This window comes from Chaetodon auriga, chromosome 10, assembly GCF_051107435.1.
Source record: "Chaetodon auriga isolate fChaAug3 chromosome 10, fChaAug3.hap1, whole genome shotgun sequence".
Classification (NCBI taxonomy): Eukaryota; Metazoa; Chordata; class Actinopteri; order Chaetodontiformes; family Chaetodontidae; genus Chaetodon; species Chaetodon auriga.
Genome location: NC_135083.1, coordinates 23731004 through 23758750, shown reverse-complemented (window position 1 = coordinate 23758750; position 27747 = coordinate 23731004). Strand labels below are relative to the sequence as shown.

At 41.6% G+C, this 27747-nt stretch overlaps 1 protein-coding gene across 1 annotated transcript in view; it reads right to left on the bottom strand.

Moving 5' to 3' along the window:
- LOC143326932 (collagen alpha-1(XX) chain-like) overlaps positions 1 to 23934 on the bottom strand; it is a 28403-nt gene extending 4469 nt beyond the window's left edge. The window contains exons 1-30 of the mRNA XM_076740985.1: positions 23829 to 23934; positions 22154 to 22258; positions 18511 to 18654; positions 16057 to 16230; positions 14472 to 14663; positions 13770 to 13937; positions 12797 to 12916; positions 12510 to 12674; positions 12033 to 12191; positions 11702 to 11874; positions 11031 to 11160; positions 10040 to 10185; positions 8901 to 9030; positions 8560 to 8699; positions 8219 to 8345; positions 7909 to 8048; positions 7697 to 7829; positions 6976 to 7121; positions 6669 to 6798; positions 5506 to 5622; positions 5255 to 5401; positions 4914 to 4970; positions 3566 to 3604; positions 3324 to 3462; positions 2331 to 2473; positions 1684 to 1793; positions 771 to 929; positions 605 to 682; positions 227 to 313; positions 78 to 131 (exon numbers count right to left, since the gene is read on the bottom strand). Of these exons, the coding sequence (XP_076597100.1) occupies positions 78 to 131; positions 227 to 313; positions 605 to 682; positions 771 to 929; positions 1684 to 1793; positions 2331 to 2473; positions 3324 to 3462; positions 3566 to 3604; positions 4914 to 4970; positions 5255 to 5401; positions 5506 to 5622; positions 6669 to 6798; positions 6976 to 7121; positions 7697 to 7829; positions 7909 to 8048; positions 8219 to 8345; positions 8560 to 8699; positions 8901 to 9030; positions 10040 to 10185; positions 11031 to 11160; positions 11702 to 11874; positions 12033 to 12191; positions 12510 to 12674; positions 12797 to 12916; positions 13770 to 13937; positions 14472 to 14663; positions 16057 to 16230; positions 18511 to 18654; positions 22154 to 22258; positions 23829 to 23886 (3810 nt within the window). The 5' untranslated portion in view covers positions 23887 to 23934. The remainder of the gene's footprint in view (positions 1 to 77; positions 132 to 226; positions 314 to 604; positions 683 to 770; positions 930 to 1683; positions 1794 to 2330; positions 2474 to 3323; positions 3463 to 3565; positions 3605 to 4913; positions 4971 to 5254; positions 5402 to 5505; positions 5623 to 6668; positions 6799 to 6975; positions 7122 to 7696; positions 7830 to 7908; positions 8049 to 8218; positions 8346 to 8559; positions 8700 to 8900; positions 9031 to 10039; positions 10186 to 11030; positions 11161 to 11701; positions 11875 to 12032; positions 12192 to 12509; positions 12675 to 12796; positions 12917 to 13769; positions 13938 to 14471; positions 14664 to 16056; positions 16231 to 18510; positions 18655 to 22153; positions 22259 to 23828) is intronic.
- Between the last annotated feature and the right edge of the window lie 3813 nt (positions 23935 to 27747).

The following is a 27747-nucleotide window of genomic DNA, read 5'->3' as shown; positions in this document are numbered from 1 at the left end:
TCCAGATTTGATTGAGCCATAACTGCAGGAGACAGAACTTAAATCTAAACAAGCCTGAATAAATACTTTCATCTCACCTTTTCGCCTTGATCCCCCTTCTCACCTTTCTCACCACGAGGACCTGGCTTTCCCTGAGAAAAAGACAGCAAACATGTTATTAAACAATTGGATCGCACAAAAAATGAGTCAGCAGTCAGCCAGCACTCAAGGTCTCATGGTGTCATACAGTTGGTCCAGGGGAACCAGGAGCCCCAGGGATGTCGGAGGAACAGGTACAGGAGTATGCCGGGGCAGGACAGCTCTCCTCATCTCTCTGACGCACACAAACACACAAGCAATAAACAGTAAGTCAGCCCTTGAAGCCAATAGTACATTTACTGTGCTCTCATATAGTATCTCTCACTATTGTATAACCACCGGGAAAAAAGTGAGTCACTTTGACACATGTTATGAAACGGTTTTTGAAGACAGAATTAGTTTAAATTTCAGTAAACTGTCAAGAGCTACCTTCACAGAAAGCACTGAGCTCACTGCAAGTCAAACACAGTTTGCCGACAAGGTAACAGAGTTGACGAGGGGTAAATGTAAACAGCAACAGACTGACCACTCCAGGCAGATCACAGCATGTATCCTCTGAAGGCCACGTGGTGTTACAGACGATCTCAAAGGACTGCAGCCCGAACTGGAAACAATGAAGAACACAGGATACAGGCTGAGCACAGGACAGGGACAGAGCCAATCAGAAGAGAAGAGAACAGAAGGAAAAGTACCGGTGCTGATCCACTATTGGGTCCTCTGGTCTTCACCAGTTTTCCCAGCATCTCAAATCCGTCAGTGGGCAGGTTGCCTAGTGGGCGGGCAGGCCTCTCACCCACATGCTGGCAGTCCACAGACAGGGACACACTCACCTGGCTGACAGACAGGTGAACCTGCCAATCAAAGAAGACAGAGGACTGATCAAATGGAACCATGAGAGATAAAGCACGAGCTGAAATCCCACATTATTTTGTCATATTAGGCCAGGTAGGCCTGGAGTTATGATCCTTTCTTCTATGATTTATAGGCAGATTCATGGATGTCTTTTTGCAATGGACATCAGTGATAATGAGATCCTCAGGAAGTGTAAGTCACCCTGAACCAAAAAACACAGCTTGCACAAAATATGTAGAAGTCTTGATGCAAACTGTGGCAATCAGGTGCTAAAGGGTTGTTAAGTATCTGAATTAACCAAACACCAAACACAGTCTGGAAATCTCTGCATGAGGTCAGCAGTTACTGAGGAGCAAATAACTTCTTCACTGCCTGTCAAGAATGTGAAATATTCATCAAGTGACTTAGTCCTACTTACAGTGAAGTGTAGGAGCAATCATTAGGAGCAGCTCAAGAGTCTAACACATGATTAATCACATGGGCTCAGAGCAGGAATAGGTAAGTAGAGACAAGGACTCATTGTCACGTTATTCATCATGGAGAAAATCTCACGTTCAATTTTCCTGTGATTGCAAATCTTGATATTTCTTTTGTTTTAGTGAGTGCTCAAAAGTGAATGAGTGACAAGGTGAGTAGATGGAAACAAGGATATTTAAAATGATTTGAAAACACAGCATCCATGTTTAATGTTCTGCTGAATGACAGTGAAGCTCTGACTGTCTCCTCACACATGCTCAGTGTGTATCATCTCACCTTGTGAAAGCTGCCATAGAACAGCCTGTGGACCTGTGGCTGGTCAAAGGTCAGTTCCTGCACCTCTCCCCTGTAGTCCAGACTGAAGTACACCAGATGCTTGGTGGTAGCTGTACAAAGCACAAAAACAGAGCGAGCTATTCAGTGATCAAATGATTAAATACAAATGTAATCATTACAATTAAAATTTCAATTCTTATAATAAAACAGTATTTCCTAACCTCTAGTGGGTTTTCACACTACTGGCTTTCTTAAAATTACTTCTTAAAATGTGTCAGTCTGCATTTCAATAATCTTCAACAGTGAAAGAAGCAATCTCAGTTTGCCATAAATCCTTACAGAGAGAGGCAGAGACAACACAGGTCGCTGAGGACATCTTGTGATTCCCAGAAAAAAAGCTAAATTCAGCTAAATCTTCACTTCTTTAAGAATGAGTCTGGCAATACTTTAGTATGTTGTTGTGAATAAATCCTACAAAACAAAACAAAACAAAACAAAACAAAACCAGCTTTTCCTCCCCTGACAGTAGCTCTCAGCCACAAGTCCACTGTCCAATATAGAATACCACCAACCTCATGCTTTAATTCATTTGCATCTATCTATTTAGGGTTTTGGCTGTTCACAAAGCAGTAACAGATGTTACTCACGGTCCAGCACTACCCCCATCCTGGGCTGGAAGTCGTTGTCAGTGAGCTGCCAGAGGGCGAAGGGCTCCCTCGGTGTGTCCTGCAACATACGGAAGGTGATGCTGATGGTGTGCTCTGGAGAGAAGCCTGCAGGGTGGATGAACCTGGAAAGAGAGAGGGAAAGATGGATATATTTAATAAAATGTAAAGGGACCTACTTCATTCTTTTTTTGTTAGAACATTTATTTTAATATTAATATTACTGCATTATTACAATACTGTAGCTACACTAACCATATAAACTGTATAAAACGTCTAAATTCCAATCATAGCTGTTTTTATTCCTCCTTTAATCCAAAAATATACAAGTTGAAAATGTCAGTTGGTGTGATTTCAGCCACACTCTGTGACACCCTGACATAGCAACAGATCTGTACTTGGTATTGCAGCAGAAGTTATCAGGAGTTAGCCCGTGCTATTCTTTAAAACTGTCACTTCATTATTAGAGTTAAGAAGCTGGGTATCATGAGTCAATTCCATCTCCTAAAAATGATGCTGGAGTGAGCGAAGACATCCCTCTCCCGCAACCCTGATAGGTGAAGGCGTGAGGCGTGAGAAGCGATGCAAGTGAGGGAAGCCAGGAGCCATGCTGCGGAGAGCAACCTTTGTAGATTTGCCCGTCTTCTTCTTCTTCTAATGAATTTTTGGTATGCAATGCTCACTCTTCACCGGATAGGGATTAGATTGTTCTGGCCATATTAGGAAGTTGTCCCAAAGGACTGTTTGTTCAACTTGCAGTATGCATATAGCACGACACACCTCCCACACACGACTGGACACAGCTGAACAAACAGCATGGAGGACGTATTGATGTCGACATTGAACGGAGGGTTCAGAACACTGCAATCTTTATTACCCGATACATGGCAAAGTGATAAGACCAAGTCAAGTATTTATTCAAATATGTAGTTTTTGTAGAGGGTCAATTCAAAGCAGCAAAAGAGATGCACTCACTTGGTGCTCTGTGTCAGCTGGATGTCTCTGTACAGGGTGTAGGTGGGGAGGGTGTTGAAGACAAAAGGCTCGGCTGCCACGCCCTCCACAGATGAGTGAGCTCTCTGAGTCAGACCAAACGCTTCCATCATGTCAAATCCTGAGAAAACAAACACATGACAGCAACAGAAGGAGCTTTTTAAATCTGATCTTTCAGTTTATTCGTAAGAGAGGGAGTTTGTAGTTACATCTGAGGACCTCACCTTTAACAATGCTGTTTCTGATGGTGACTTCAGGACACACTGAAACACAACAGGGCGGTGTTGAATCATACAAGCAAAGCAAAGCTGAGAAACCAACAGTAGAGGGTTTTTCCAGCATTTTCAGTCCAGACAAAAATACCAGAGTCTCAATGTGAGCTCCAGGTACGCTAAAACAAGTCTGCAATTTAAGTATTCTGATGGTCTGATTTCATGATTACGATGAAACAAATTTCAAGCACATCACCAAAACCAAGTGCTACCCGCTCTCTCACTGGGTTAATGTCATGACGATGAAAGAAACATAAATGCTTACTTGTCTAAAAGACATAAACCCATGGATAAAAATGGCAATTAGGATTTGGAACAGGGTAGTCAATGAAAACAAGGCCAAAGAACCATACTGGATCATAAGATGGATAGGACAGGACTCAGATTTCTTACCAAACAGGATGGATTTAAACAGTGGGCCGATAAAGAGTTAATAGAACACAGTGACCTCTATGAGGGAGGCACACTGCGACAGTTCCAGGATCTTAAAAATGGATTTGGTTTTATCAATCAAAAGTTTTATAGATTTTTGCAACTTAGACATTACCTAGAGAAAACAATGAAAAAGGGAGAATTGCAACAAACTAATTTTGGTATAGTGAAGATATTCCTACTCAGCTACAGGTCAGACCCTGGACGTGGAATCATATCGAAGATATTTAAGATGTCTCTGTTTCTGTTCAGCAATTACAATATTATTATTCAGTGTTATACATGTATGCAGCAATCTATCTTTATTTAATTTATTATTACTATCATTTGTGTTGCTGTTGCTCTTGTCATTGCTGTTATTACCTCACAGTAAGATACTGTTCACAGGAGAAATCATGGATAAAGGAAGGTCCACATGGGGCAGACAAACTCTTTATTATTACGGCTGTTATTGTTCTTTTCTAGTTATCATTATAATTTCCCACTCTTTGGATACTTAAGTTGCCCATCAGTTTACCTGTATAGGAGCACGGTGATAGAGAGTGTAGACACATTTGTAATTATGTGTTTTTTTTTAATTCTTTATATTCATTTATATATTTATTTTTCTTTTCTTTTTCTTTTTAACCTATTTGTCTCTCCTTATCTGCTTTGATGATAAGACTTGATGATGGCTGTTTCTTCTTCAAATAAAAAGTTTAATAACAAAAGAAAGAAAATTTAAATTTAAATTTAAAGATTTAAGAATACAACAAGTCTGCTCAGCCTGAACTGAAATACTAATAATAATCCCTAAGACATGCGAAAAACAATTAATGAGCTAATCCGATGCACTTCTACAGAACAACGTAACTGCGATATGAGTCACCTTCGTTGTGGATCGGGTACATGCGGGGGTGGATGGGAATTCTTGCTGGAGCTGTGGCTGAAAAAGAAACAAGTAAAACCAATCATGACACATTTAACAAGCGGCAAAAATGTTAAGACATTTACAGATTTTTGTCTAAGGATAATGTACTGCATGTATCAATGTATGCAATTACTTCCACAAATACTGAATGATTTGATTACATTTTATGGAAGCAAGCAGCCTAAAAATGACTTACTTCTAAGGAAATTTATAAAAACCAGGCAGAGGTTGGCCTTTGTTTTAAGGCACCTAACTTCAACATCTGACACTCTTTCTGTGTAACCCAGGTAAGGTCAGACCTGTTGGATGGAGAATGGAGACGGCAGCGCCCTCTGCTGAGCCGAGAAGAGAGTGCACACTGATGCGATACAAAGTCTCCGGCTCCAGATCAGTGAAACAGTGACTGCTGCTGGACTCATCGACAGTTTCCTCCTTTGTTTGCTTGTCTATACACAATGCACACATTGACAGGACACATACGCACACCAATGGGTAAATTAAGAGTCGTTTCCCAGAGCTGGCAGTTACTATAGATTATATAATAGGTTACCTTTGACAGACTGAATGACAATACGATATCCATCGACAGCAGACACAGGTCGCCAGGACACACAGATACTGGAGTGGTCTGACCTGACCACACTCACACTGCTGACCCGCAGACTGGCTGGAGAGAGAGAGAGAGTGAGTGAGAGAGAGAGAGAGAGAGAGAGAGAGAGAGAGTGAGTGAGAGAGAGAGAGAGAGAGAGAGAGAGAGAGAGAGAGAGAGAGAGAGAGAGAGAGAGAGAGAGAGAGAGAGAGATAGGTCTGGCAAGCTCACTCACTGACTCAAGTGACATCAGCCGAGGCCATCTATCAGACTACACACAGCTCCCTCTGGAGACACTTCAAACAGCTATTTCTACATGTGCAATAGTACTCCCCAACACCTATAAGCAGACTTTGGTGTGTTCCCCTTTAAGACGAACCACCGGTCTATGTACCCAACATGAATATGCTTCAAGATACCAAAACATAAAAGACTCTGTATCTTATATCCATACATAAGATATTTCCTCTGCAGTTATATTGACAATATCAATAAAGATACAGCACAGTGTCAACCATCTTAAGTGCAAACTATCTGTGAAGGCCTTACAAATGTTTGCATGCATCAAATACATACATAATAATACATATGTATAGGATAATGTCTCATGCCTCTGTGCATGTCATGCAGCCATCCGTCAGTGACTCCTCACTGACTGAGGAGGCCTCTGGAGCCCTCTTAAATAATGTGGGCACATTTCAGAACATAATATCAACATCCATCTTCTGTCTTCCTGTGCTGCAAGCTAAAATGCAGATATAATGTTGAGTGATATGATGGCCAATGATATTAATAATTAAAGTAAGGTAAGTTTTAATTAATTACTAATTTAACGCTAAACACATCTACATTTTTATTGAGGCTACATGTAGTGTATCAAGTCTCTACTCTCAAGTGAGGTCAGGGGTGAGGAACGTTCAGGTTGGGAGACACGTCTGTCTGGGTGGTCCCTGAACGCAACATGTCTGTAGCAGTGGCATGCACCATGATGACTTCTAAGAGAAATAGATGCAGAATGTTGTGCTGTCCAAGAGAAATGGACAAACTACACAAGCCACAAGTTCAAATTCAATCACTTTTAAGTTTTCCAGTAGGTGTGTATTATTTTAGTGTGTTTGACTCACTGGTTTTGCCCTGAGCTGAACCGCTGCCTCCTTCTCTGTTGCGGTACTCGGCGGTGACCAGGATGCTGTAACGTGTATCTGGCTGTAATGACTCGAGCACAACCTGCTTTTCACCACCTGGGACCAACACCTGTAGATGACAAACCCACCTTTCAAAGCAAAGTGTCAAGTATAATGTTCATCTGTCGCCAAAGAGCTAATTTGCAGTATTTGGAAGTCTCTGTGACTTCTGTGAAGCACTATGATTTACTGTCTAGCAGGATGAAGCACAAAGCAGCTGAAGAGGTGACTATTACAGCCCACTCACAGTGATGTCCTGGCTTTCAGTTCCAGTCAGCGCAGTGTAAGACACGCGATACTGGAGGACGTGAGCGTTGGGAGGTACCCAGCTGACCACCATGCTGACTGCAGTCTCCTCTGAGACTGAAACGCTGGATGGGCCTCCACCAGACACTGTAGAGACAAAACACAAAGAGCAGATATTTAGACTCACTACAAGGAAGATTCAGTTCAGTTTAAATCGATATTGTCTGCTTTTTGCATCAAGACAACATAAAAAACATAAGTGCAATACAGTATACAGTAAAAGGTTCAGTGATCAAGCAAAGAAAAGCTACAACAATAAGAATGTGGATTAGATAAAGTGTACAGGAAACGAAGGGGCAGTTTATGGTGTACCAGATTAAGAGTGTTAATTATAAACATTTAACCTTTTTGACAATATTAAAACGGAAAATCAAGAAATAGAATTCCTGCTGGAGTTTCTGTTGTACCACCAAGGTCCCTAAAGAACAGACACCAGACTATCTGCCAAGCTATGATCAGGACCCAAGGTGGACTGAGGAGTTACCATATGACATGAATAATATAATATCCAACCCAGAACTGGGCAGTGTATTCAGTACTATGTCTTTTTCTGAGATTTCCTCTTCACATCTTCAAGTCTTTATTTATATTTAGTGACACAAACTACCTTCCTGCGTTGCTGTTAATATTTCACTTCTTACTTATGGATGTGTGTGACTCACAGGTGCTGTAGCGTATGGCCACAGCTTCACTCTGAGCTCCATCTCCATAAAGTGCAGACAGAGAGATCTGGTATTCCTTATCATCCACCACACCCTCCAGGATCGCCCCTTCACTCTCACCACTCACCCTCAGCTAAAAAAACAGACAGGGGAAAAAGAGCAACATTAACATAAGACACTATACATTCCACCCACCCGTTAATCCAGCCCACCTGTCTCAGGTCTCCTCCACTGAGAGAGATCCACTTGATGAGGTAGGACACAACATCATCAGCTGCAGCCTCCCAGCGCACGGTGATTTCACTGCCTGAGAAATTAGTCACCCTGAGGTCTGAAGGAGAAGGCACCTTCACTACGAGAGAAGGAAAGAAAAGCAGATACACTTTCTGATGTTTCTTCATTTAATTTAATGTTTCTTCTCTGCTGTCCTGTTATATGAGACAACTCCCTTTACACATCAAAGGAAATGATGATGATGCCTTCAGGCACAAAAGTCTTGGTGTGTGCGTATGTGTGTCTTACGTGTAGTGATGTTACTGGTGAGTGCTGCAGACAGGCCTTGTGGGTAATGAGACTGGACTGAAACCAGGTATCTGGACAGAGAGGAGAGGTTCTCCACCAGCACCGAGTTCAGTCCTGTTACCTCCACCTGGAAAGATCTTTAACATGAACAACTGACACAAAAAATGAAAGACCGACACTTTCCTCCTATATGACTGACTGAAGCACAACAGTAACCTCCCTTAGTCAAAGACACGTAAAAGTCACTCATAAGAAATTAATATCTAATAATATCTGAGTTATGGGGATGTTTTTTGAGACAGACGGTTTGTAAGTGGACACCGGTGTGTTTGGGACATTACCTGCTTGACGTCACTGCCGTGGTTGGTGCTGTAGATGATTCTGTGACCAGGAACGTCCATGGCTCCAGGCACCCAGCTCACCCTCAGCATACTGTGTGTAACCACTGGGAACTGAACACTTACTGGTGGTGGGAGGGGGACTGTGAGGAGAAGACAAATGGTAATAATTGTTTTATCAGTGCCATTGAGACGTTATTGTGCTAGAGAGGAAGCTCTGTCATAAAATGATAGAAGGAACTATGGCAGAAAAGGGGAATGAGAAAGAAATAGAAAAAGGTGGAGGAAAATTAAAGAAGGAAAATGTGAAAATAGGTGATGAGAATGTTTGGGGAATGTCTTACATGTAGTGGCAACAGCAGTGACAGGGTCACTGGGCTCCTCATCATAGAGGGCATAGAGAGTGACAGAGTAGTCTGTTGCCGGCAGTAACTCTGCCAGCTCCACCACTGTCTGCTCTGCACTGAATTTCTCCTGCATGAATACAAAAACAAAAAGCAGACGTGGAGTTACAGGTTTGTTTGCAGGACTTGACGTTAAATTCAGACAGAGGGCTAGAAGTGAAAACTGCAATGAATGAGATGAAGGAGAGTTCTTACTGGGCTAGTTTAGATGAAATTATGAGAAAGGAACTAGCAGAAAGCCAGAACATATGTTGGATGTGAAACTGTTAACGCTGGTTTAACAAGTGTAAGCTGTGTTGCTGGTAGCCATTACTTTTAATCTATCACCACAGATTTAAAACAAAAGCTGATGTTACGACCATTTCCACCCTTAGCTGACTCAGCTCCTCCCGACCGCGGACAGTTAACAAGCCATTTTTTTTCTGGCGTTTTTCAGTCAATTTTCTGCATTTTTCACCCTTATGAGCAACAACATTTGTTATGCAATAATAGCTCCCATGTTTTCTTGGTTTGAGCGATCTGCGCAACCATAAACAAAAACACTGGCATTTTGAGAGTGTGTTATAGTGCTTCCTATCACTTCTGGCACTTTATCTGCAGTACATGCCCCAATGAAACAGTGACATGACATCATCTGCAAACAACCTGTTAGGATGCTCTCTGCCCACAAATCATGTGGTAATAAGCCTTCTATCACACCTTACAGTAAGATTATATCACAGAGAGTAAATGGAGCTGAGAGCTTACATACAATGGAATTGAAGAAGTGAGAAGCCAATGACTGAACAGAACATTTTTATCAATGCAAGGATCAGACATGAGGAAAGAGGAATTGAGGGAGAGACTCTGCACTATCACCATATATCGACACTATTACTATAATTTCTCCACGATCACTACGTATGCACTATCACTATATAACTACACGAGCACTGTGTCATATTATGTTTTCACCCGCCGGCTTACCTGTTGCCGATGCCCTTGTCCTGTCTGATGACTAGGCTGGATACTGTTGGCTTGCATATATTTGCTTGTAATTAAAATCACGCACACACACAGCAGAGAGATCCAGTTCTCACCTCCTTGGCGTCATCAGGTTCTCCATGGTTGAGAGCTGAGTACAGGATCATGTACTGTGTTGCACCAAGTGCTGCACCCCAACTCACTGTCAGTGTGCTACAAGACGAAGGAGTTACCTCCAGGTTGGCAGGCATGGCCAGGGGCACTTAGTGAGAGGGACAGGAAGAGACAGGAAGGACAGGGGAGAAAAGGATAGGGAGAATAAGAGGAGAAATGTTACAAGTAGTTTGTAGTATACAAACACGGTTTTACAAACAAGCCTGTAAACTAATGATGGGTAAATTGAGTACATTGCGTGATTTAGTGATGATTGAACACTCTATAGACACTGTGTGTATACAGTTTGAGGGCTGGGCAGGAGAAGGGGGAGGATATACTGTACTGTCCATAATGGTGATTTGTTTTTAGTCACACTAAAAACAAAAAAGAGTCATGCTAAATGATATTCTGTAAAGTGTAAAGTGTTCACAACAGGACACACTCCCACCGCAGACAACACTGTAGGATAGTGAAAAGAGATATCACAATAAAATATGATGCTGACAGAATTGTAGCAGGTCTTCACTACTCACTCTAAAATGTTAAAATGTTAGCCGAAAATACCATATGATATTGTGTAAAGAAGCTAATAAAACATGCAACCTACTATCTGCTTCTGTGAAACTGTAACCAGGAAATGTTTGGTATTTGAATCGGATAAATAGGTTAAAGTATGGGGCAGATTTTGATGCAGTAGTAGGAAGTGGGATTAAGTATAAGCTATGGTGATTTATGGACAATAAAAAAATGGAATATTATCATACTTATTTTTGAAATGTAGCGTATCATTCAGATGGGACAAAAGTGCTGAGATGTATTTCAAGTTTTCTTTCAGTACTGACTGAAATCCTGGAAGTGACAGAGTGATAAACAAGAGCGTATGACTGATCACCATCCAAATGAATCCCTTTACATACAATATATTTAGCAGTGATGTACACTGTCACTTACATGTAGTGACAGTTCCTCTGAGTGCCAGGCCAACACTGTCTTCATACACAGGGAAGATGGACACATGGTAGAGGGTCTGAGAGGAGAGGCCTTCCAGCAGCACAGTGGACTCTGAGCCGGCCAATACCACCTAGAGACAAAGCATCGCTTACAGTCAGACAAAGACGTGAAAAAAATACTCACATTTTCACATTATAACATTCTCTTAAAATATGTGGCACATTTTATATGAAAACACTATTTTCCCATCGCACACAGGACCACCGTTTTTCAATAGCTACACAAAAATTGCGACATCAAAGTTACATACTTCTCACATAAAGTACAATCCCTGATTAATGGAAACTGCTTCTACGAGATATTTAAACCCAATATCTTATTGTAAAATTATGGGTTTAACTGGTTGAGAACCACAGCTATTATCAAGCTGTCAGGTGAATAGAAATATGAATATATATATATATATATATATTTCACCCTTTATTTTGAAGACAAAGGGGATGCTTTACTGAGGAGGGTACACAAGTTTTAGCACTGTCTGTGCTGAAAGAACAGCGTTTTTCCTGCTGAATGTGGGGGCTGCTGGAATGCTGGTCTTACTTTGCTTATGCAACAAACCTAACCCGGTTTATTGATTTATTATTGATGTAAAGTAAGGCTGCATTTCTGACCTCCTGTGGACTCTGACCCTCGGCGCTGTGGTAGACCACTCTGTACTGTTGGACTGGCTTTGCAGGATTGATCCAGTGAAGCTTCACTTCTCTGGAGCTCAGTTCAGAAAACCGAAGATCAGTAGGACTTGGGTAGGAGAGGGCTGGGTCTGCTGTGGGCCCTGGCTCCATTCCTGGAAGTACAGCAACAAGGAATCAGGACATTAGACCTCAACAAGTTATTCATAGTTTGAAAAACTTGATGCATGGCATGAAAATAATGTAAGTTTGTATTCAAGCACATGTCTGATGAGTTGGCAAGGAAAGACATATGGACAGACAGATAGCCTACGTTTTGAGATGCCACGATCCTCTATCCTCCCACACAGGATGTGGACCAGCCGTGCCACCAGCTTGCTGAGCAAAGGAAAGTCATTGACATTGTAGACATTCAGATCCACCGGCTCTGACGCCACTTGTCTCAACTCCGCTTCATCAGCATTCTTTACACCTGAATAATACAAAGTTATATAATGGTTCAACCCACTTAGTGCAAAAAGCATTTAGAGATTAGAGAACAAAGAGCCTCTGAGCCTCTAAAAGAAACTGTATTGCATAATAATAAAACCACATCAGACTACAATTGATTATGCTCCTCTGCAGTCACAGAGTCTGAATAAACAAAATGACTCCAGACTGCTCAGTCCTGTGGTGCACAGAACTGCCGAGTATGGATGTGACTGGATCACACAAAACTTAAGCCCTAAGACACTGCTAAAAGGTAAAGGTAGTTAGTCTCTACATCACCTGAGCCTCTATTCAGTCTCACCTACAGCGATGATCTCCACACCGGCATTCTTCAGCCGGTTTGCCGCAGCAATGGCATCATCCTGAGATTTCCCATCGGTCAGCAAGATGACGAAAAATGGTGTGTCCGACCTGGCTCCTGCCTCAACCCTCATGTTCTCCTCCATGACATGGAGGAGCGCCTGGCCTGTGGGATGGATGCATGGTTACACACTGACAGACTTTTCTAAAGGCATATGTAAGGTCTCAAACACTGAAACACATGAACACTAACAGTATCGAAGAGTGTCAGCGGTGATGTGTGTTTACCTGTAAATGTGTTTCCTCCCTTATATCTGAAATTCCTTACTGCCTCCAAAAGCTGGTCTTTAGTGGTGAAGTTGTTGAGCTGCCATTCTGTGCGGGGATCTCCACTGTACTGGGTTAGACCTGTCAATAGACAAGATATTATCAGTTTTTGAGGGATGGGCCATTAAAGTTAAATCCATTTAATTCTAAGAGATTAGAATTTCAATATCCTTTCTTAGCTTTCTTCATCTTGTGTTGCCACTGCAAAGCCATCCATTGACTATAAATTGAGAGTATTATATCACCCTCTGAGAGCAGCACAGTGAACATTTCTTCACAAGCAAACAATGCAGACTATTTCTTAAAGATGAACAATGTTCTATTACAACCTATACAAAAATAACAATGTTATTTCGACCGCCATTTAAAGACCCACAGATCAGGCAAATTAACCCAGTGACGTATGAAAAAGCAGCAGCTGTTTCTACATGTCATTTTTGCATCCAACTATACAATAAAAATGACATCTGTGAATATTCCCTCCATCTGTCGTATGTTTCTACTGTAACTCCATGTTGATGTGTCATAGAAAGATGAACGAAAACCAAACGTGGGGACTCATTCAATGAGAAATGTTCAGCGCTGCATGCCCCGCCCCTAAAGTTCCTTTACTTCTGGAAATTACTACCCCCTGAGTAAGGAGTTTCTGAGGGGTAAAATGATTTAAAAACTTGATTTAGACCCTGGTCCCTTGTTTTGGAGTTCATCCAAAAGGGTCATATTCCCTGCTGCAACATGCGTGTCTGGGCAAGAAAATCCCAAAACATACCCATCCTTATATCATCACTTCTGGTATACCCCTTACACCTCTGTAACATGCAGTATAAATGATGATGTGATTGGGACAGAGACCCACTGTGTGGCACTGTCTCTCCATGAATACAACTCACAGAGGAGAAGAGAGATGGCTTCACCACCACTCCCTGACCCTCACCGATCTGAATGTGGTTCGGGCCGATGTGGAAGGGTGTCATCAGGCCCTCCAAGAAATCTCTGACCCGTCTGAAGTTGGTGCGGCCGATGCTCCAGGATCCATCCACCAACAACATGATGTCTGCTGCTGCATCGCTGTCACATTCAAATGGTTTCCTGGGAGACATACCTTAATAAAAGGAAGCATGAAACAAATAGCCTTGAACTGATAAGAGTTCCAGAGACTTGCTGAATATATGCCAAAGAGCACTGAAGCTGTTTTGGATGCTTATGGTGGACCAATACCTTACTAAGTCACTTTTTCCATTCACTTGTCACCCATCTGTATATTAGTGAGTACATGCAGAAATTCATGGTTTTACACCAGGAAACAGATGCCTCTATGCATTTAGGGACATAAATGCTATGTGTACGTGTGTCGACATGGTGCATACATGAACATGAGTGAGTTTCCATGCATGTGAATGTGTGTGTTTCCTCGGATTAAGAAGGAGAGGACACATGAGCCCTGCAGCCAAACAGGGCGGCCTGTCATTATCCTTTCCTCTACCTGACCCTCCCCTGTGTAAAAACTGTCATCAAATTTCAAACCAACACTTGGTTTGCTGCTCTCAAGCCTCTTGTTCCTTAACTCATCCCTTAAAGACACATTTTAGACCAGGGTTAATATCACGTTTTTCTGATACTGGGGAGCACGGGTTACCTGTCACCGGCTGGGTAGGGAAGGACGTCTTCCGAGGTTTCTCCTCCGCTGCTTTGCCCTGTGTTGTCCCCTGCTCTTCCTTATTCTCCCCTTTAAAACGCTCTTTTTCCTTCTTCCTCTTTCTCTTCTCTTTGGCACTTTTCTCTGGGGCCTCATCAGGGAGCCGAGAGGGGGTTTCTGTAGCTGGGAGCTCTGGATGAGTGAGGTAATGGCAAGCACAAGAATGGAGTTTTAGTAAGATAAACAAGGACTGTTTTAGGGACAGGCAGGAAATATACTGCTGACATTAGAGCCATCATACTTCAGAAGTGTCAAAGGGAAAAGTGAAAGAAAACATTAATTATCCATTAACACAAACGTTATTACTTTATGGTTCATAGGCTACATCTTTTGCTTTTGCTTGACAGAGGCAGCATCAACCACTACTACAAGCCTCTGGGCCCATCTTTTCTTTCCTTTCTTACATTTTGTTTCAACTTTTGTTTCCTGCGTCCCACCTACTGTTGCTGGGCTGTCATTATCCTTTGTACATTTGTTTAAAAGCATTTTTGTGGAGGCATGTGCAAATACAGTATACTGTACACGTGTGTACCTGGCTGGCTTGTGTGTGTGAGTTGCTAACATTTCCGTGCCTTGCCCCCTCTCAAGCACTGCTCTAATGACAGGCCATGGAAGATCAGAGCAAAGAAATCAACTCTTAAAAATGTGCTCCAGAGAGTTCTGTTTTATGTACAATACTAAACATCCTAAAGCAGTGGGTGGTTATTTTTGGATCAGCCCTACAGTGTTTCTCATCCTATCTATCAAACAGATAATGGGAACTGTTTGATGGATAGGACTGAACTCATTCATACTAATTGCAGAGATAATGTCCTGAAGATTATAAACACATCTCTGCAAACAGCTGCTGTAAAACCATTACTAAAGAAACCCAACCTAGATAGTAATGCACTCACTAACTACAGACTGATATCGATTCATCAGTGGGATACTGGAAAAGACAGTTTCAGTGCAAATTAACACCTTTCTTACAGAAAATAACATTCTGGAGGAATAATTAGTGACCTCAGACTAAATTCTGATGAAAATAAGGTCTCAGTTCTTGTTCTCAGAAGTACAGCATTTGATAAAATTGACCATGATATCTTAATCAGTTGTCCTGAACATTTGGTTGGCCTTTCTGACCGTGTGTTAAACTGGTTTAAAACATACAACAAAGAAGAGAGAAAGAGCTATACTACTAATATTATTATTACATGTAGTATTACTCAAGAATCATCCTGACCAAGACACAATTAATCTTGCCACATTATCAGTCCAGGTTCAAGTCAAAGGGTGATCAAAGTTTTGCTCCTACTGGCAACTGAAACAGTCTTCTAGCTGCAGTTCAGTCTGGTGGCACTGTCTGAGCCATGGTTTTAAAGAGGTGGCTGGTGTGCCCAGTGCCAGCCCTGCATCTGACTGGTCCTTATCACATACAGCGTCAGGTGTGAATTGCCTCTTATGTTGCCATCATACTGTAATAACACCAAGATGTGTGTGAGTGTGTGTGTATGTAGTGTTATCATCTACTAGCATGCACTACCTGTAGTAGGAGGTGCAGTGATGGTGGTGGGGTCGGGATACAGAATTGTTGGCAGGCCCAGGAGAGCCTCTGTGGCATCGTCCAGGTCTCCTGACCCTGAGCCACCTGGCAACATCTTCTTCTTCTGCTCTCGGCTACCGCTGCGGATCATTTCCTCCTCTCGCAGACCCTCCACTGGAAGAAAGAGAGTACAGCTCAGGGAATCACATCTAAGTGATCAATATCAATTCATATTAAAGTCAATGACATTACTGCCACTGGTGGAGGAACACTAATACCTTCCAGATGTCATAAAAAGAAGCTATATCAAAATGTATAGGCATGTTTCTGGGGAACATGAATGCCTGACACTCCTCTGACGATATTTTCACATCTAAATCAGTGAATGAAGGGGTTTTTTTCACCAAAACCTCATTTGAAATCAACTAAATTAGGAAGGCATTATGCTGGATGCCAATAATACAGTACACAAGCCCACTTTTTATGATGATGCAACAGCATGACTGGACTGTTGATTATCTGGAGAACGTATCTACTTGCATGTTGGATTTCAGTACAAGGCATGTTTGAGATCAGATAGATAAAACTGAACATGCTTGAGGTGAAGCCAGAGCATGTTTGCTGTATGCTCTATTACTTCTCTGAACTGACTACCTCACCATGAGGTTTTGGCAAATCCTTGCCTGGAGTTAAGACAAGGTCAGCAATAGCAAATTGAGGGTGAAATTTTAAGAACTGCGCTGACACTGTAACCTGCTATCACTGGCGCGGCTAGAAATAAGTACTTGGCCCAGAGGGGGTTAAAGCAGATGATAAAGGCGAAGACGCATCAGGAAGGAATTCCCAGACTACCATCATTCCAGCATGACAGCCGGTGTTACGATTTTCCAAGTTGACATGTTTCTCAGACCTGCCTTGACATGCCTGACTCGACACAGTAACCTATTATCACTAGCACTGTTCGCAAGCAACCACAGGCTAAATTCACATATTACACAATCCAATACGAGCACCAAGAGAATATCAATCACAATCTAAAAACAAACGTCAGAGGTAAAAGAGGGAATCAGCAGACAGAGAGCTTTGATGAGATTCACTGTAAATGTCGGAGGAAATAACAGCGCTGGAACCAGATACAGACATGCCTGAAATAACCTGGGGGACAAGAAGAGCGCAAACAGATTCCCATGCAGAGCCTAATCCTACAAACACGGGTGACACTTCGTCAAAATGTTCCTGATCCACAAATTTTCCCCTCAGACATTACTGCTGAACTCAACTTTAAGAAAAAGTACTCTCCTTTCTGCAAGCTGCTCGTCCTTAAATACAGTTGCTCAGTGTGGGTAGAAAGACTGCGCTGACCTTGTCATTTTGCTGGTCAGGCTGCCTATGTGAGCCTTAAAGTGTTGGTGGGTAGATTTACAACCCAGGAACACACTAAACTTCTGTAAGTATACACAGGAAGTTCAAAAGCAACCCACTTTTAGCTTGTAATCCAGCAAGAGTAGTATTTAAACCCACTCACTCTGCGTGTGCTTGGACACCAACTTGGTCAGAGGGGTTGGGGACTTGGAAGAACCACTGCACGCACCAAGAAAGTTTAAGAATGTCTTAAATGCATCACTTCCTATAATATATATATATTTTTTTTAATTATTTTTTTTAATCTCTAGTCAATGTTGTACTTCACATCATGCCTGTGGAGTTTTATGTCTCTTGTTCAACTTCACAAAGAACTAAAGTTTGTTTTGTGAGTTTCAGTTAATCAGAATTAAAATTCATGGAAAACAATGATTTAAATTAGCCTATATAGATCTGCAGTCATGCTGCCTCTCACTCACACACATACATACACATGACTGACTGGAACTCTCAAAACAAGCTAAAGATCTTTGTGGGGTTGAACAAGCGATAGCTTGTACCTCTTTATCATTCCAGGCCCTATGTCTTTTCCTTCCAATACTTCATGTTTCTCATGTCTATTTTTGGCAAGCTCACCTCCTCACCACATAAACTACCTACTGCCTCAATGTAAGTAAGCTAAGTACTGCCACTAACACTTACCATGATTGTCTGACATAGTCAAATCTGCTATTAAGGGTAATCAGGCATACAGGCATACATGAAGTACCTCAGCTGAGGTGTTATATGGTACACTTTCTCAAGAAGCTCTTAATGTCCATTAGTTCCCTTTATGCTTATCAACCTCCCTCCATCCTCTATGTTTTTCTCTCTTCTCAGCAGACTTTTCTAACTTCGGTTACAGTTACAATTAGTCATGGGGGGGGGGGGCGTCAGTATCTTGCCTAAGAATACTTTGGCATGTGGACTGCTGAGGCCAGGGATCGAACCACCAACCTCCCGATCGGTGGCCGGCTGCTCTACCTCCTGAGCTACAGCCGCCCCAATTTCTAACGCGATAATTTCTCCCGTCCACTTCACTGTGTTTCTTACTGGTAAATCGCCGCTTTGCCAGAAGTTTCTCTGTCGTCCCATTGAGCATGAGGACTTGGAGGGCATATTCCTGACTGGAGTCCAGTCCTGCCACCGTTGCCCGGCCCCGTGTGGTAGTCAGCATCAGCTCTGGCTGTGGCACCTCTGAAAGAGACAAGTGTTTTGGTGAGAAATGACTCCCTCAGTCTGCTTTAAAGTGCCAGAGCTTTTCCATTAAAAAGACCAACAGCCTCAGGGACTGTTCTTCTTTTGAATGACTCAGATTCAGACCTCCTGAAGATCAGCTGCTGGGTGAGGATCATCTCTAACAATGCTCTGAGCCTTTCAGTGAAGCCAGACTTTACAAACTGAAGACAGAGATGGGAGGGAGAGGCCAGTCATTTCAGATGCAGTCTTAGCTGTTTCCTCTAATGTATTTGTTCCAGTAGCATCAGACTATCAGATCAACCTGTGAGAAAGAAAGGTTAGCACACTTTCCACAACTTGACGAGTAAAACTGAACCACTGCTCCCCAAATTCTGCAAAAAATGTATTTTCTGATGAGCCACCTTTATGATTTTCGAAACTTTGCTTTCCCTTTTAAGGTTTTCAGCCATTACAGCACAAAGAATATTTAAACTCTTTCATATGTTCTGCTGCTTTGCTGGCAATGTCAAGAGGTAGTTTCCCACATTTCCCTCTCCTGAAGTCTGTGATCATCTGTTAGTTATTACAATATTGAGCTGAAGGCTATTCTTACTGCACAGGCTTAGAAGATCGGACACCTCCCACCTATATGCTGATTCATCTGATCCTGTTATTAAGGCAACCATTGCAGCATCATCAGCAAATCTAGATATTTCATAAATATTTTTACGAGTCATCGTAAGTAGTCAAAGCATTTGACAACAAGGAATAAAGCAGTGGAGATAGGTAAGTTATGTCATCTTATTGTAACAGAATATTTAGATTGTTACATATAGAAAAGACTTCCATGCGATGTCTGGGTCAGATCCGCCACTGCAAATGATTTTCCCAAGACAATAAGGTGCAAAAGTCAGCATGTAAGCAACAAATAGGTGAGCAAAAAAAGTTTCCAAAAAGCTCCAAGCATCATGATGGAGAACCAGTGTAGGTCTAACTCGACTGATTTGAAAAGTCTCGGCAGCAGTATTTTTTTTTTTTTTTTTTACAGTGGCATAGACAACACATCATAATGCACAACCAGCTTCAACATCCACTCAAGCTGATTATGCACATTATTTCCAGTTCTTCTCTGATCAGTCTCAATGAAATTAGGAATCTTCGCAGTGAAATATGGAATGCGTCCTTTACATCCATGCAGAAAAACCCAACATTAATTGAGCCTTGATCATTTCTCCTGAAGCTAAATCTTAGCAGGGGAGTTTTCTCTCTCTCTTTCTTCTCCATCTAGTCTTTAACATTTTTTCTTTACTATATGTGATACACCGCTTCCTCTTCTGTCCTCCAAATGGCATACATATGTTATAAGCTGCAGTTCTTTTTAATGCAATCTCCAGAGTGGTACCCTACACCTCGAGTCTCACTTTAGACTGAATTCTTCCTCTGAGCCCCCCTTTGTCTCTTTTTTTTTTGACGTGTCTGGGCTTAGCTGCACGGTGTGGAATGGGTGATAAGAGGGTGACAGTGAGAAAACAAATGTTAAGGAAGGGTTAGAGGGGCAGGAAGAATGTCAGATGTAGAGGAGCAGGGGAGGAGAAGGAGCTGCATTCTTATCCAAACCATCACCTGTGAAGCAAGCCAGCCAACAGGTTCAGCGCAGTGCTGAGATGAAAGACTCTTTCACACCACATTTAAAAGCTTGTTCTTCAGACACCATGCTGGTATAATGATCAGACCAGCACTTCAATGACTTATACAACTTATTGCATCTCTTTTGTATAGCATATGCAAAAGTATATTTTGGTCACTCTTTGAACTAGTTTTAACAAAACAACAGATTTCTCAGAAGATTCAGCCCAGCTTTCTCCAGAACTTGACAGATTATCATGTTTTAAGCATTTTATTTCTTCTGTTGTGATCAGCTGAGCCAGGGGGCAGAGATGCTCCTGCTTATTGTGGAAGCCATGGTTCCAAAACCACCTGACACTTCAGGGCTCATATTTATCAAATCTCTCATAGAGGGAAAGTTATTCTGTCTCATATTCTTAGAGTAACACATTTCTAGGATCCTGAGTAAATGCACTTCATCAACTGTCTTTGGAAATTAATCCTGTCTCCACCTTGATCTGCTGTAGGAGAGCTGCAGTGCTGTCTCATCCTGTTCTGAGAAGGTGGAATATAATCCAGAGGGTGTGAATGTATACAATGTAGAACACTGTATATAAATGACAACGGGCTTTTGAGTCACAAATTTGATATGATAATTAGGGTCCCACAAAACTGTGATTGCATTTGTGGCACATGAAAGCTCCAGTGTGTCACAATTTACTTATATGTGCTAAAACTAATAATAACAGCCTTTACTTACTTTGTTACCTCTCTTGCTTTTGTCAGTTTAATAAAGACGTAAGAAAAAGTATGAAATATCATCAATAGATAACTGGTTCTGGCTGCATGGTATCATGTTAGACCTGTAGATTTCACTCTGTTCTGTACATTGCACTGCATCTGTGAAATTTACATTGAACTTTCCTGCTGTGTTGGTCTTCGCATGCCCATTACAATACAATTACCTTTGCACTACCTCCATTCTCACAACTACCTCAAGTTTTTGCGCTATAATTTATCACTTATAATTTTTTCCAAGCTAAAAATACATGTGATAAAATGTATAATTACATTCTACATGTGGCATTTTGTGTTGGTCAATGGGTAAATGAAGTACTGAAGGTCTTTGAAAGACTTATAATTACAGACTAACTTATTATTCACAACCATTACACAGTAAGTGGGTTGCAGGAGGACGGATGCGTGGTACTTGTAATTTGCCGAACGACCTGTCACTTAAAAGGAACGTTAACTGGCTCTAGGAACAAATGTCCCTGACAAAAATGGAAGCAATTCAGTAATCAAATTGCACCTGGTGATATTTTTAACTGATACATATTTAAAATCGACTCATTATCTGAGTAGTTCCTGTGAAATGTCAGAAAAATTAATAAGACCATACTATAATAATAAGACTATAAAGGCCTGTGGGTCTACTCATAAGACTACTCCACTCTTTCTTAAAGGCATCATTATTATACTAAATTAAGTCCTTTCCCAAGATTTCACAACCTGCCTACAGAGATTTGCTATAGTGCCACGAAGTTTGACTATTATGCAGCCATGGTACTGTGTACCTGACCTCTGAATATATCTAACTTCAAAGCTTTCAAGTGTTAGGTGTTGTGGACTTTTGAGGCTACAAAGCCACCAAGGGGTCTCTTCAGTATTTCTCAGGATACCTGTTCAGGCCTGGCAATGCAATTCAAAATACTGAATCATTACTTTGCTTCAAAACCTGCTTCCTCAAATGTACAGAATACTTTCTTGTACTACTCCTATACCTTTACATATCTATCTATTGTAAATATACTATAGGTTCTATCGCAACTGTTTTGTTAATCCATGTCATCCAGTGAAAGCTTCACTCATGATTGCTTTCAATACTTCAGTGCCGGCAGGAAAGTCTCACCTGAGATAGGCCGCACTCGGACCTTGTAGCCCTGAACGGGACCATCAGCCTCCTTCCACTTCATCTGCAGTCTGTCCTCCGACAGGACTGTCAGCTTAAGACGACCTTGACATTCACAGAGACAAAAATTTTTGGTTTTAAAATGTATGTGTCTGCATGATGTCTATTCAAGGATTTGGGTCAAGACAGAGGAGAGCATGACATTCACAGGCTTTTCACAGATCAAAGAAACAAGCTCTGAAACTTTCCTCATTCCTCCCATTCTCCAGAACAGCCTAACCCCTCTCACTTCCTTCTCCAAAAATCAAATCCATCTCTTGTTTCCACTTCATCTACATAATTTCCAGCAGGGGTTTCCCAACAAGCAGGGTCTTTCATGTGTCTATCCTCCGGCCCTCCATCCATCCCTCTTTCCAGCTGCCCCTTCATCCATCAAAGCATGCCCTGTCCTCTCGTCTGGTATAGAAACAGGAACAGGACGCTAGTTGGGGACTGGAGGGTCAAAGGTCATGTCAGATGAACATCACAGAGTTACAGTGTGTCATGGGTTTGTATGTACTATGTGGCAGGGTAATAGATGGAGAGGAGGGGGGTGGGGAAAACGGAAGCAAAGAAGACAGAGGAGTGTAGACATGGACAGCATGAATCACAGAACTTTGTCTTTATCGCTTCTGTGGACGTATGACCCGCAGCACTCAACACATCCTTTTCTGACTAGCATGTATGTATGCATGTATGTATGTGTGCATGTGTGTGACTGTGTGTGTGAGCCAGGGGCCTCTGGAGGGTCCTCATCTTCTTGTGTGCCTGGCAGAGGATCAGATAGGGTCTGAGGGGGACTTAGAGAGACTGAGGTCAAGGTCTAACAGACCCACTAACAAAAACAACTTTTCCACACAAGCGGGCAGATATGCAGACAAGTAGAGTAGTTGTGTTGTACTCTCTGATTTGTGGGGTAAGAGCAGCTGGTGGTGGCCATCATTCTTTAGTTCAGCACTGAAATAATAAGCCCTTTGAGTCTTGCAGATTGTTTCTTTTGTGAAATGTTGTATGAAGCAACCATGAAATAAATATAGAAATTGCAAAATTCTACAAAAGCATTTCTTCGTCAAATACGGCACTAGAAAATCTATCTTAAAAATAAGCATATTAATAAATATGTATTATTAATCAGAAAAAACTCAAATTGTCATGATAATGAAACTTGATTCAATTGGCAAGTAGTACAGCCTGTGTATCAGTATGAGCGATTGTTTCAGTCGTTGCATATGTGCATTTTTCTGTGAGGTTTTCCCTGACAAGTAAAAACTAACCAAACTCTCTAAATACAAGAAAACTGGTGATTCTGGTGATAGGACTCTGTAGTTTACTCAATTGTGGGGAGTCAACAAACATTTTGGATACTTTTTCATCACTTTGTGTCATCATTGACAGCTGTTGAGTCACACATGAAATTTTCACATCTATAAAATGTGTGAGCATTATAGTATTACATTGCATATAGTGGATACATTTATTCAGACACTGGTGGAGGGTAAATATTGTGCATAGTACAGTAAACAGGGAGTGATTTCAGACACAGTTAGAGAACAATCTGCTTTATGAAAACTAGCAACTCTAATGTGATGCAACTGTAAACAATCTAATAAGCATAATGGCATGAAAGGCATTCTACCTTGGCCATGGACCTCAGAGGACAGCAGCAAGAGGACACAGATGACGAAACACAGCATTAGCCCAGAAGATGATGATGATGATGATGGTGATGATGATGACACAAGGAGGTGAGGAGAGTGGAGCCTAGAAATGATAAACAGTGCTGTGAATAGTGGATATACTTATTCATTTTTGTGTTAATGCATAATTCCGAAACTTTTATTTATGATATACACAGTGGTCAATTGACTCAGAGGCAAATAATCTGCATTTAACAGCTAAGAAAAACAAACAATGCCAAAACCAACTGAGAGACCGAAGTGCAGCAGCAAAGGTACTGTGAAGATGTGGCTAGGTTGTGTGTGAAAACTGTATATCTCCTGTCAGTCTGCAAAAATGACAATAACTGACTCGCTCCTGCTTCTCAAGCGTGTTCTGCTTTTCTTGCTTTTCCATTACAGCAAACTTAGTATCTCGGTCAGACCAAACAAGGGATGTGAATATGTCAAGTCGCAGCAGTATCTCCACTATATTCTGACATGTTATAGAACAAAACAAAACAAATGAATGGAGAAAATCATCTGCAGATTAATCATCCATGAAAATAATGGAATATTCTGACAGTTCTGAAAAGATCCACTGGCTTCTGAATAGCTTTCATGCCATCATAACAGATGGTAGATAAAGGTTTTTGTAAAATTTAATTTTGGTTAAAAACTGGCATAGACAAGTGTAACCTCCACTTTTTCCCATGGGAACTCTTTTATGGCTGACTGTGACTACAGGTGCTTCAGTACAGACCCTCAAACTTCACACAGTTAATGACACACACAGGGCTGTAATATTAACAAACACACAGCACTTTAACAGGCCATAAAACTAACATGCCTCTGTCTGAAAGAGCCAACATTTAACAGTAGACTAAGTGTCTGCTAAATTGCCTCAACTAATTATGGATCCTTTGGCTGAACATACAACATAATTATAATGCTTGATGCCCATTCTCTCTTTAAGAAAGCTATCTGTATACAGACATCATGATTCAGTAGCATTTGCATTTCATCAATCAAAAGTTTAAATGACCATCTTGTTTTCAGATTTCAAAGGCCTGACTCCAACAACATAAAGCTCAATGTACTGTATCATTCTGCAATACATAGGAAAACTGAAGGAAAATACTTATACATTGTGTAGGCAGATGCTCTTTTGAAAACAAGGGCAAAAACTCTGACATTTGCTCTTTGTCAATAAGAACATTGTTCAACAAAATGCGAGCAGAACAAAGCTACAGTTAACTGTCTGGTAGCTCAGCTATCGAGAGTTCACAGACCTGTGAACGAGCATGAGAGAAGTGTTCTGCACAAACGAAAAGCTCCAGGGGTGGTTTGGTGAAGCGAGGGCTCAGTGGTTTGAGTATGAAACTGATACACATGACAGCTTTACTGACAACTGAGCAGACCTGCAGAGGCCGAATGTGAAACACAATGCTCATTAAAACACCTTCATGTCATGTCACATTATAGAATAATTTCTGGTGTCGCTTCAATTCATATTTTCATCTGTTCCTGTCTGAGCATTACCTCATGAACACGGGCCACACCTGAAGAGAGCTGAAGACAAACTTCTAGCCTGCCTAAAGGCTTGTCAGACCACATGAAATGCAGCCATCATGTGCAGTAATGTGACGTGACTATGTTGCTCTTTCTGTATGTTTCCTCACGTTTCACATGTACCTGCTTGCCTGAAGGTTGCCAAGTCTGAGTTTAAACTTGAGCCGTATGTCGTGCGTGCCTATCTGGCCGCCTGTCAGTCAGACAGACAGGAAAAGACGGGTGTTGTTATGAAATGCCGGTGGATCTTCTAGCAGAGAGAATTGTAGAGTCTCCTCTTCCTTTCAAATTATGGGTGCATACAATGAAGTGACAGAAGCAGTAAAAATCAGGATAACAGCACTTTACTTCACTGCCTCTGCCAGTTTTACCACCCCTGACTTTTGAGTCATCTGAAGGCCCTGAATGAACTCAGAGTATATGCAATAGATATTTATTCCACAGTTCACTTTGCTGAACAACACAGTAACAGACCATCATGTTAGCATTATTGTGCCAAAATGAGACTCTATTTGGAGAGTCTGTTTGGCCTCTACGGATAACTTTGCACTTAAACTTGTGCTTCTATTTCTAACATTTGTACATGGTCTATGGAATTATAACATCCAACATGAAAAATGTTGTATTGATTATTTACAGGTGATGTTGGCGCAATTTCCCATACTGTGCATCTGTAGATTACAACACTACAGTGAGGTGAAAGTGGTGCACAAGTCTGCAACGAATAATTATTTTCACTGTTGAATAATATGTTGCTTATTTTCTCACTTAATTAATCAGTTGTTTGGTCTATAAAATGTCAGGAAATTGTTAAAAATGTCAATCAGTGCTTCCCAAAGCCCAAGATGACTTCTTCCAATGTCTTGTTTTGTCCACAACCCGAAGATACTCAGTTTACTGTCATAGAGTAATAAAGAACGAGAAACTATTAACATTTAAGAAGGTGGAATCAGAGAAATGTGACTTTTTTTCGTTAAATAAGTTACTTAAACCCTTTAACCTTATTATTAAATGTTGGCTAAACATCTGGAACCTCCTCATCTGGAAAAAGACACAAAGCGCTCAGGTGACCTGCTGATGAAGGCCAGAATAAGAACCGTACTGTCATGTGTCTGACATGAGCTGATACAGCTGATATCAGCATGTCCTCATTTCTATTTGTGCAACACTTGACCATATACAGTACACACGTGTGGGGTATGAAAGTGATGGTTTGCAGACACTCGTTGCTGTCTTAAGTGATTCATTAGCAGCTAAAGGCGGAGTGTTTAACGAACAAGGCGACGCTGACATTTAATAACTGCGCACATTAGCTTGTTGCTTATAGTTGACTACAAAGCGCTGAAGGCAAGATATTTTATTTTATGTTCATTTTAATCAATGGTTACTAAAACTGATAGTTATTTCAAGTATAGTACAGTTATTTTTAATGTGTATATACTTCTCAAACAGGCAGAAAATGAGCTGTCCCTTCCTCTGGCAGGCTAACGTTATTTTACAACCGTTTGGAACAATGGAGGCAGTTAGCTTAAAGTTACACTTTGTCAGTTTTAACGTTTCCGTCGTTCAACTGAGAGCACACACAGACGAGTGGACCTGTAACAAAAACTGTGCTCAAACACAGTGACAACTACTTTTTCTCGCTTTCTCCGAGGAGCCAGGTGAGGTCTTACCTGGCCGCTTGGTGAGTCCACGTTATTCCGTCAGAGAGGCTCCGCGCAGCATTCCAGAGGCGGGATGTCAACAAGCGGCAGTTCCGCTGAACTGAGAGCAGCTCAGCACATCAGGTTGGATCTGAACTCCCCCGCGTGAAACCCGAGAAGCGAGGCCCTCCTGCTGCCCCGGCATGGGCGTGGTGCTCCTCTGAGGAGCAAGCAAGGCCAGGGAGCACACCCGTATTAACCCACTGCTCTACCTGGACCCAGGGACTTACAGGATGTGGGCTGCATCTAACCGTAGCACCGGACTTCTGCTACAGTACATGTGATGGAAATAACATGGGCCTGTCAAAGTGTTCCTGCAGGTATTGGTTTTGCAGACCATGTTGCACTCCATCAGTGGCCATGGCTTGCAGATAACAGTCTTATTTTTCCATGAAGACTGCATTAGCGTATGCCTAAGTGATTTCCAAACAGCTGTGTTGGAACGTGACCATACTCTGAGGCTAAACTCTGAATGTGGCTGGCAGATGAGCCAGGTGCTGGGTTGGTAAGTAGGAAGTGATTTGTGTTACTTCACTGCAGTGAGCGCCAGCATGGCTGTGTAATACCAGCAGAGATACCAGCTGTTAGTCATGGACATCAAGTCCACAGTACACAGGTTTCAGTG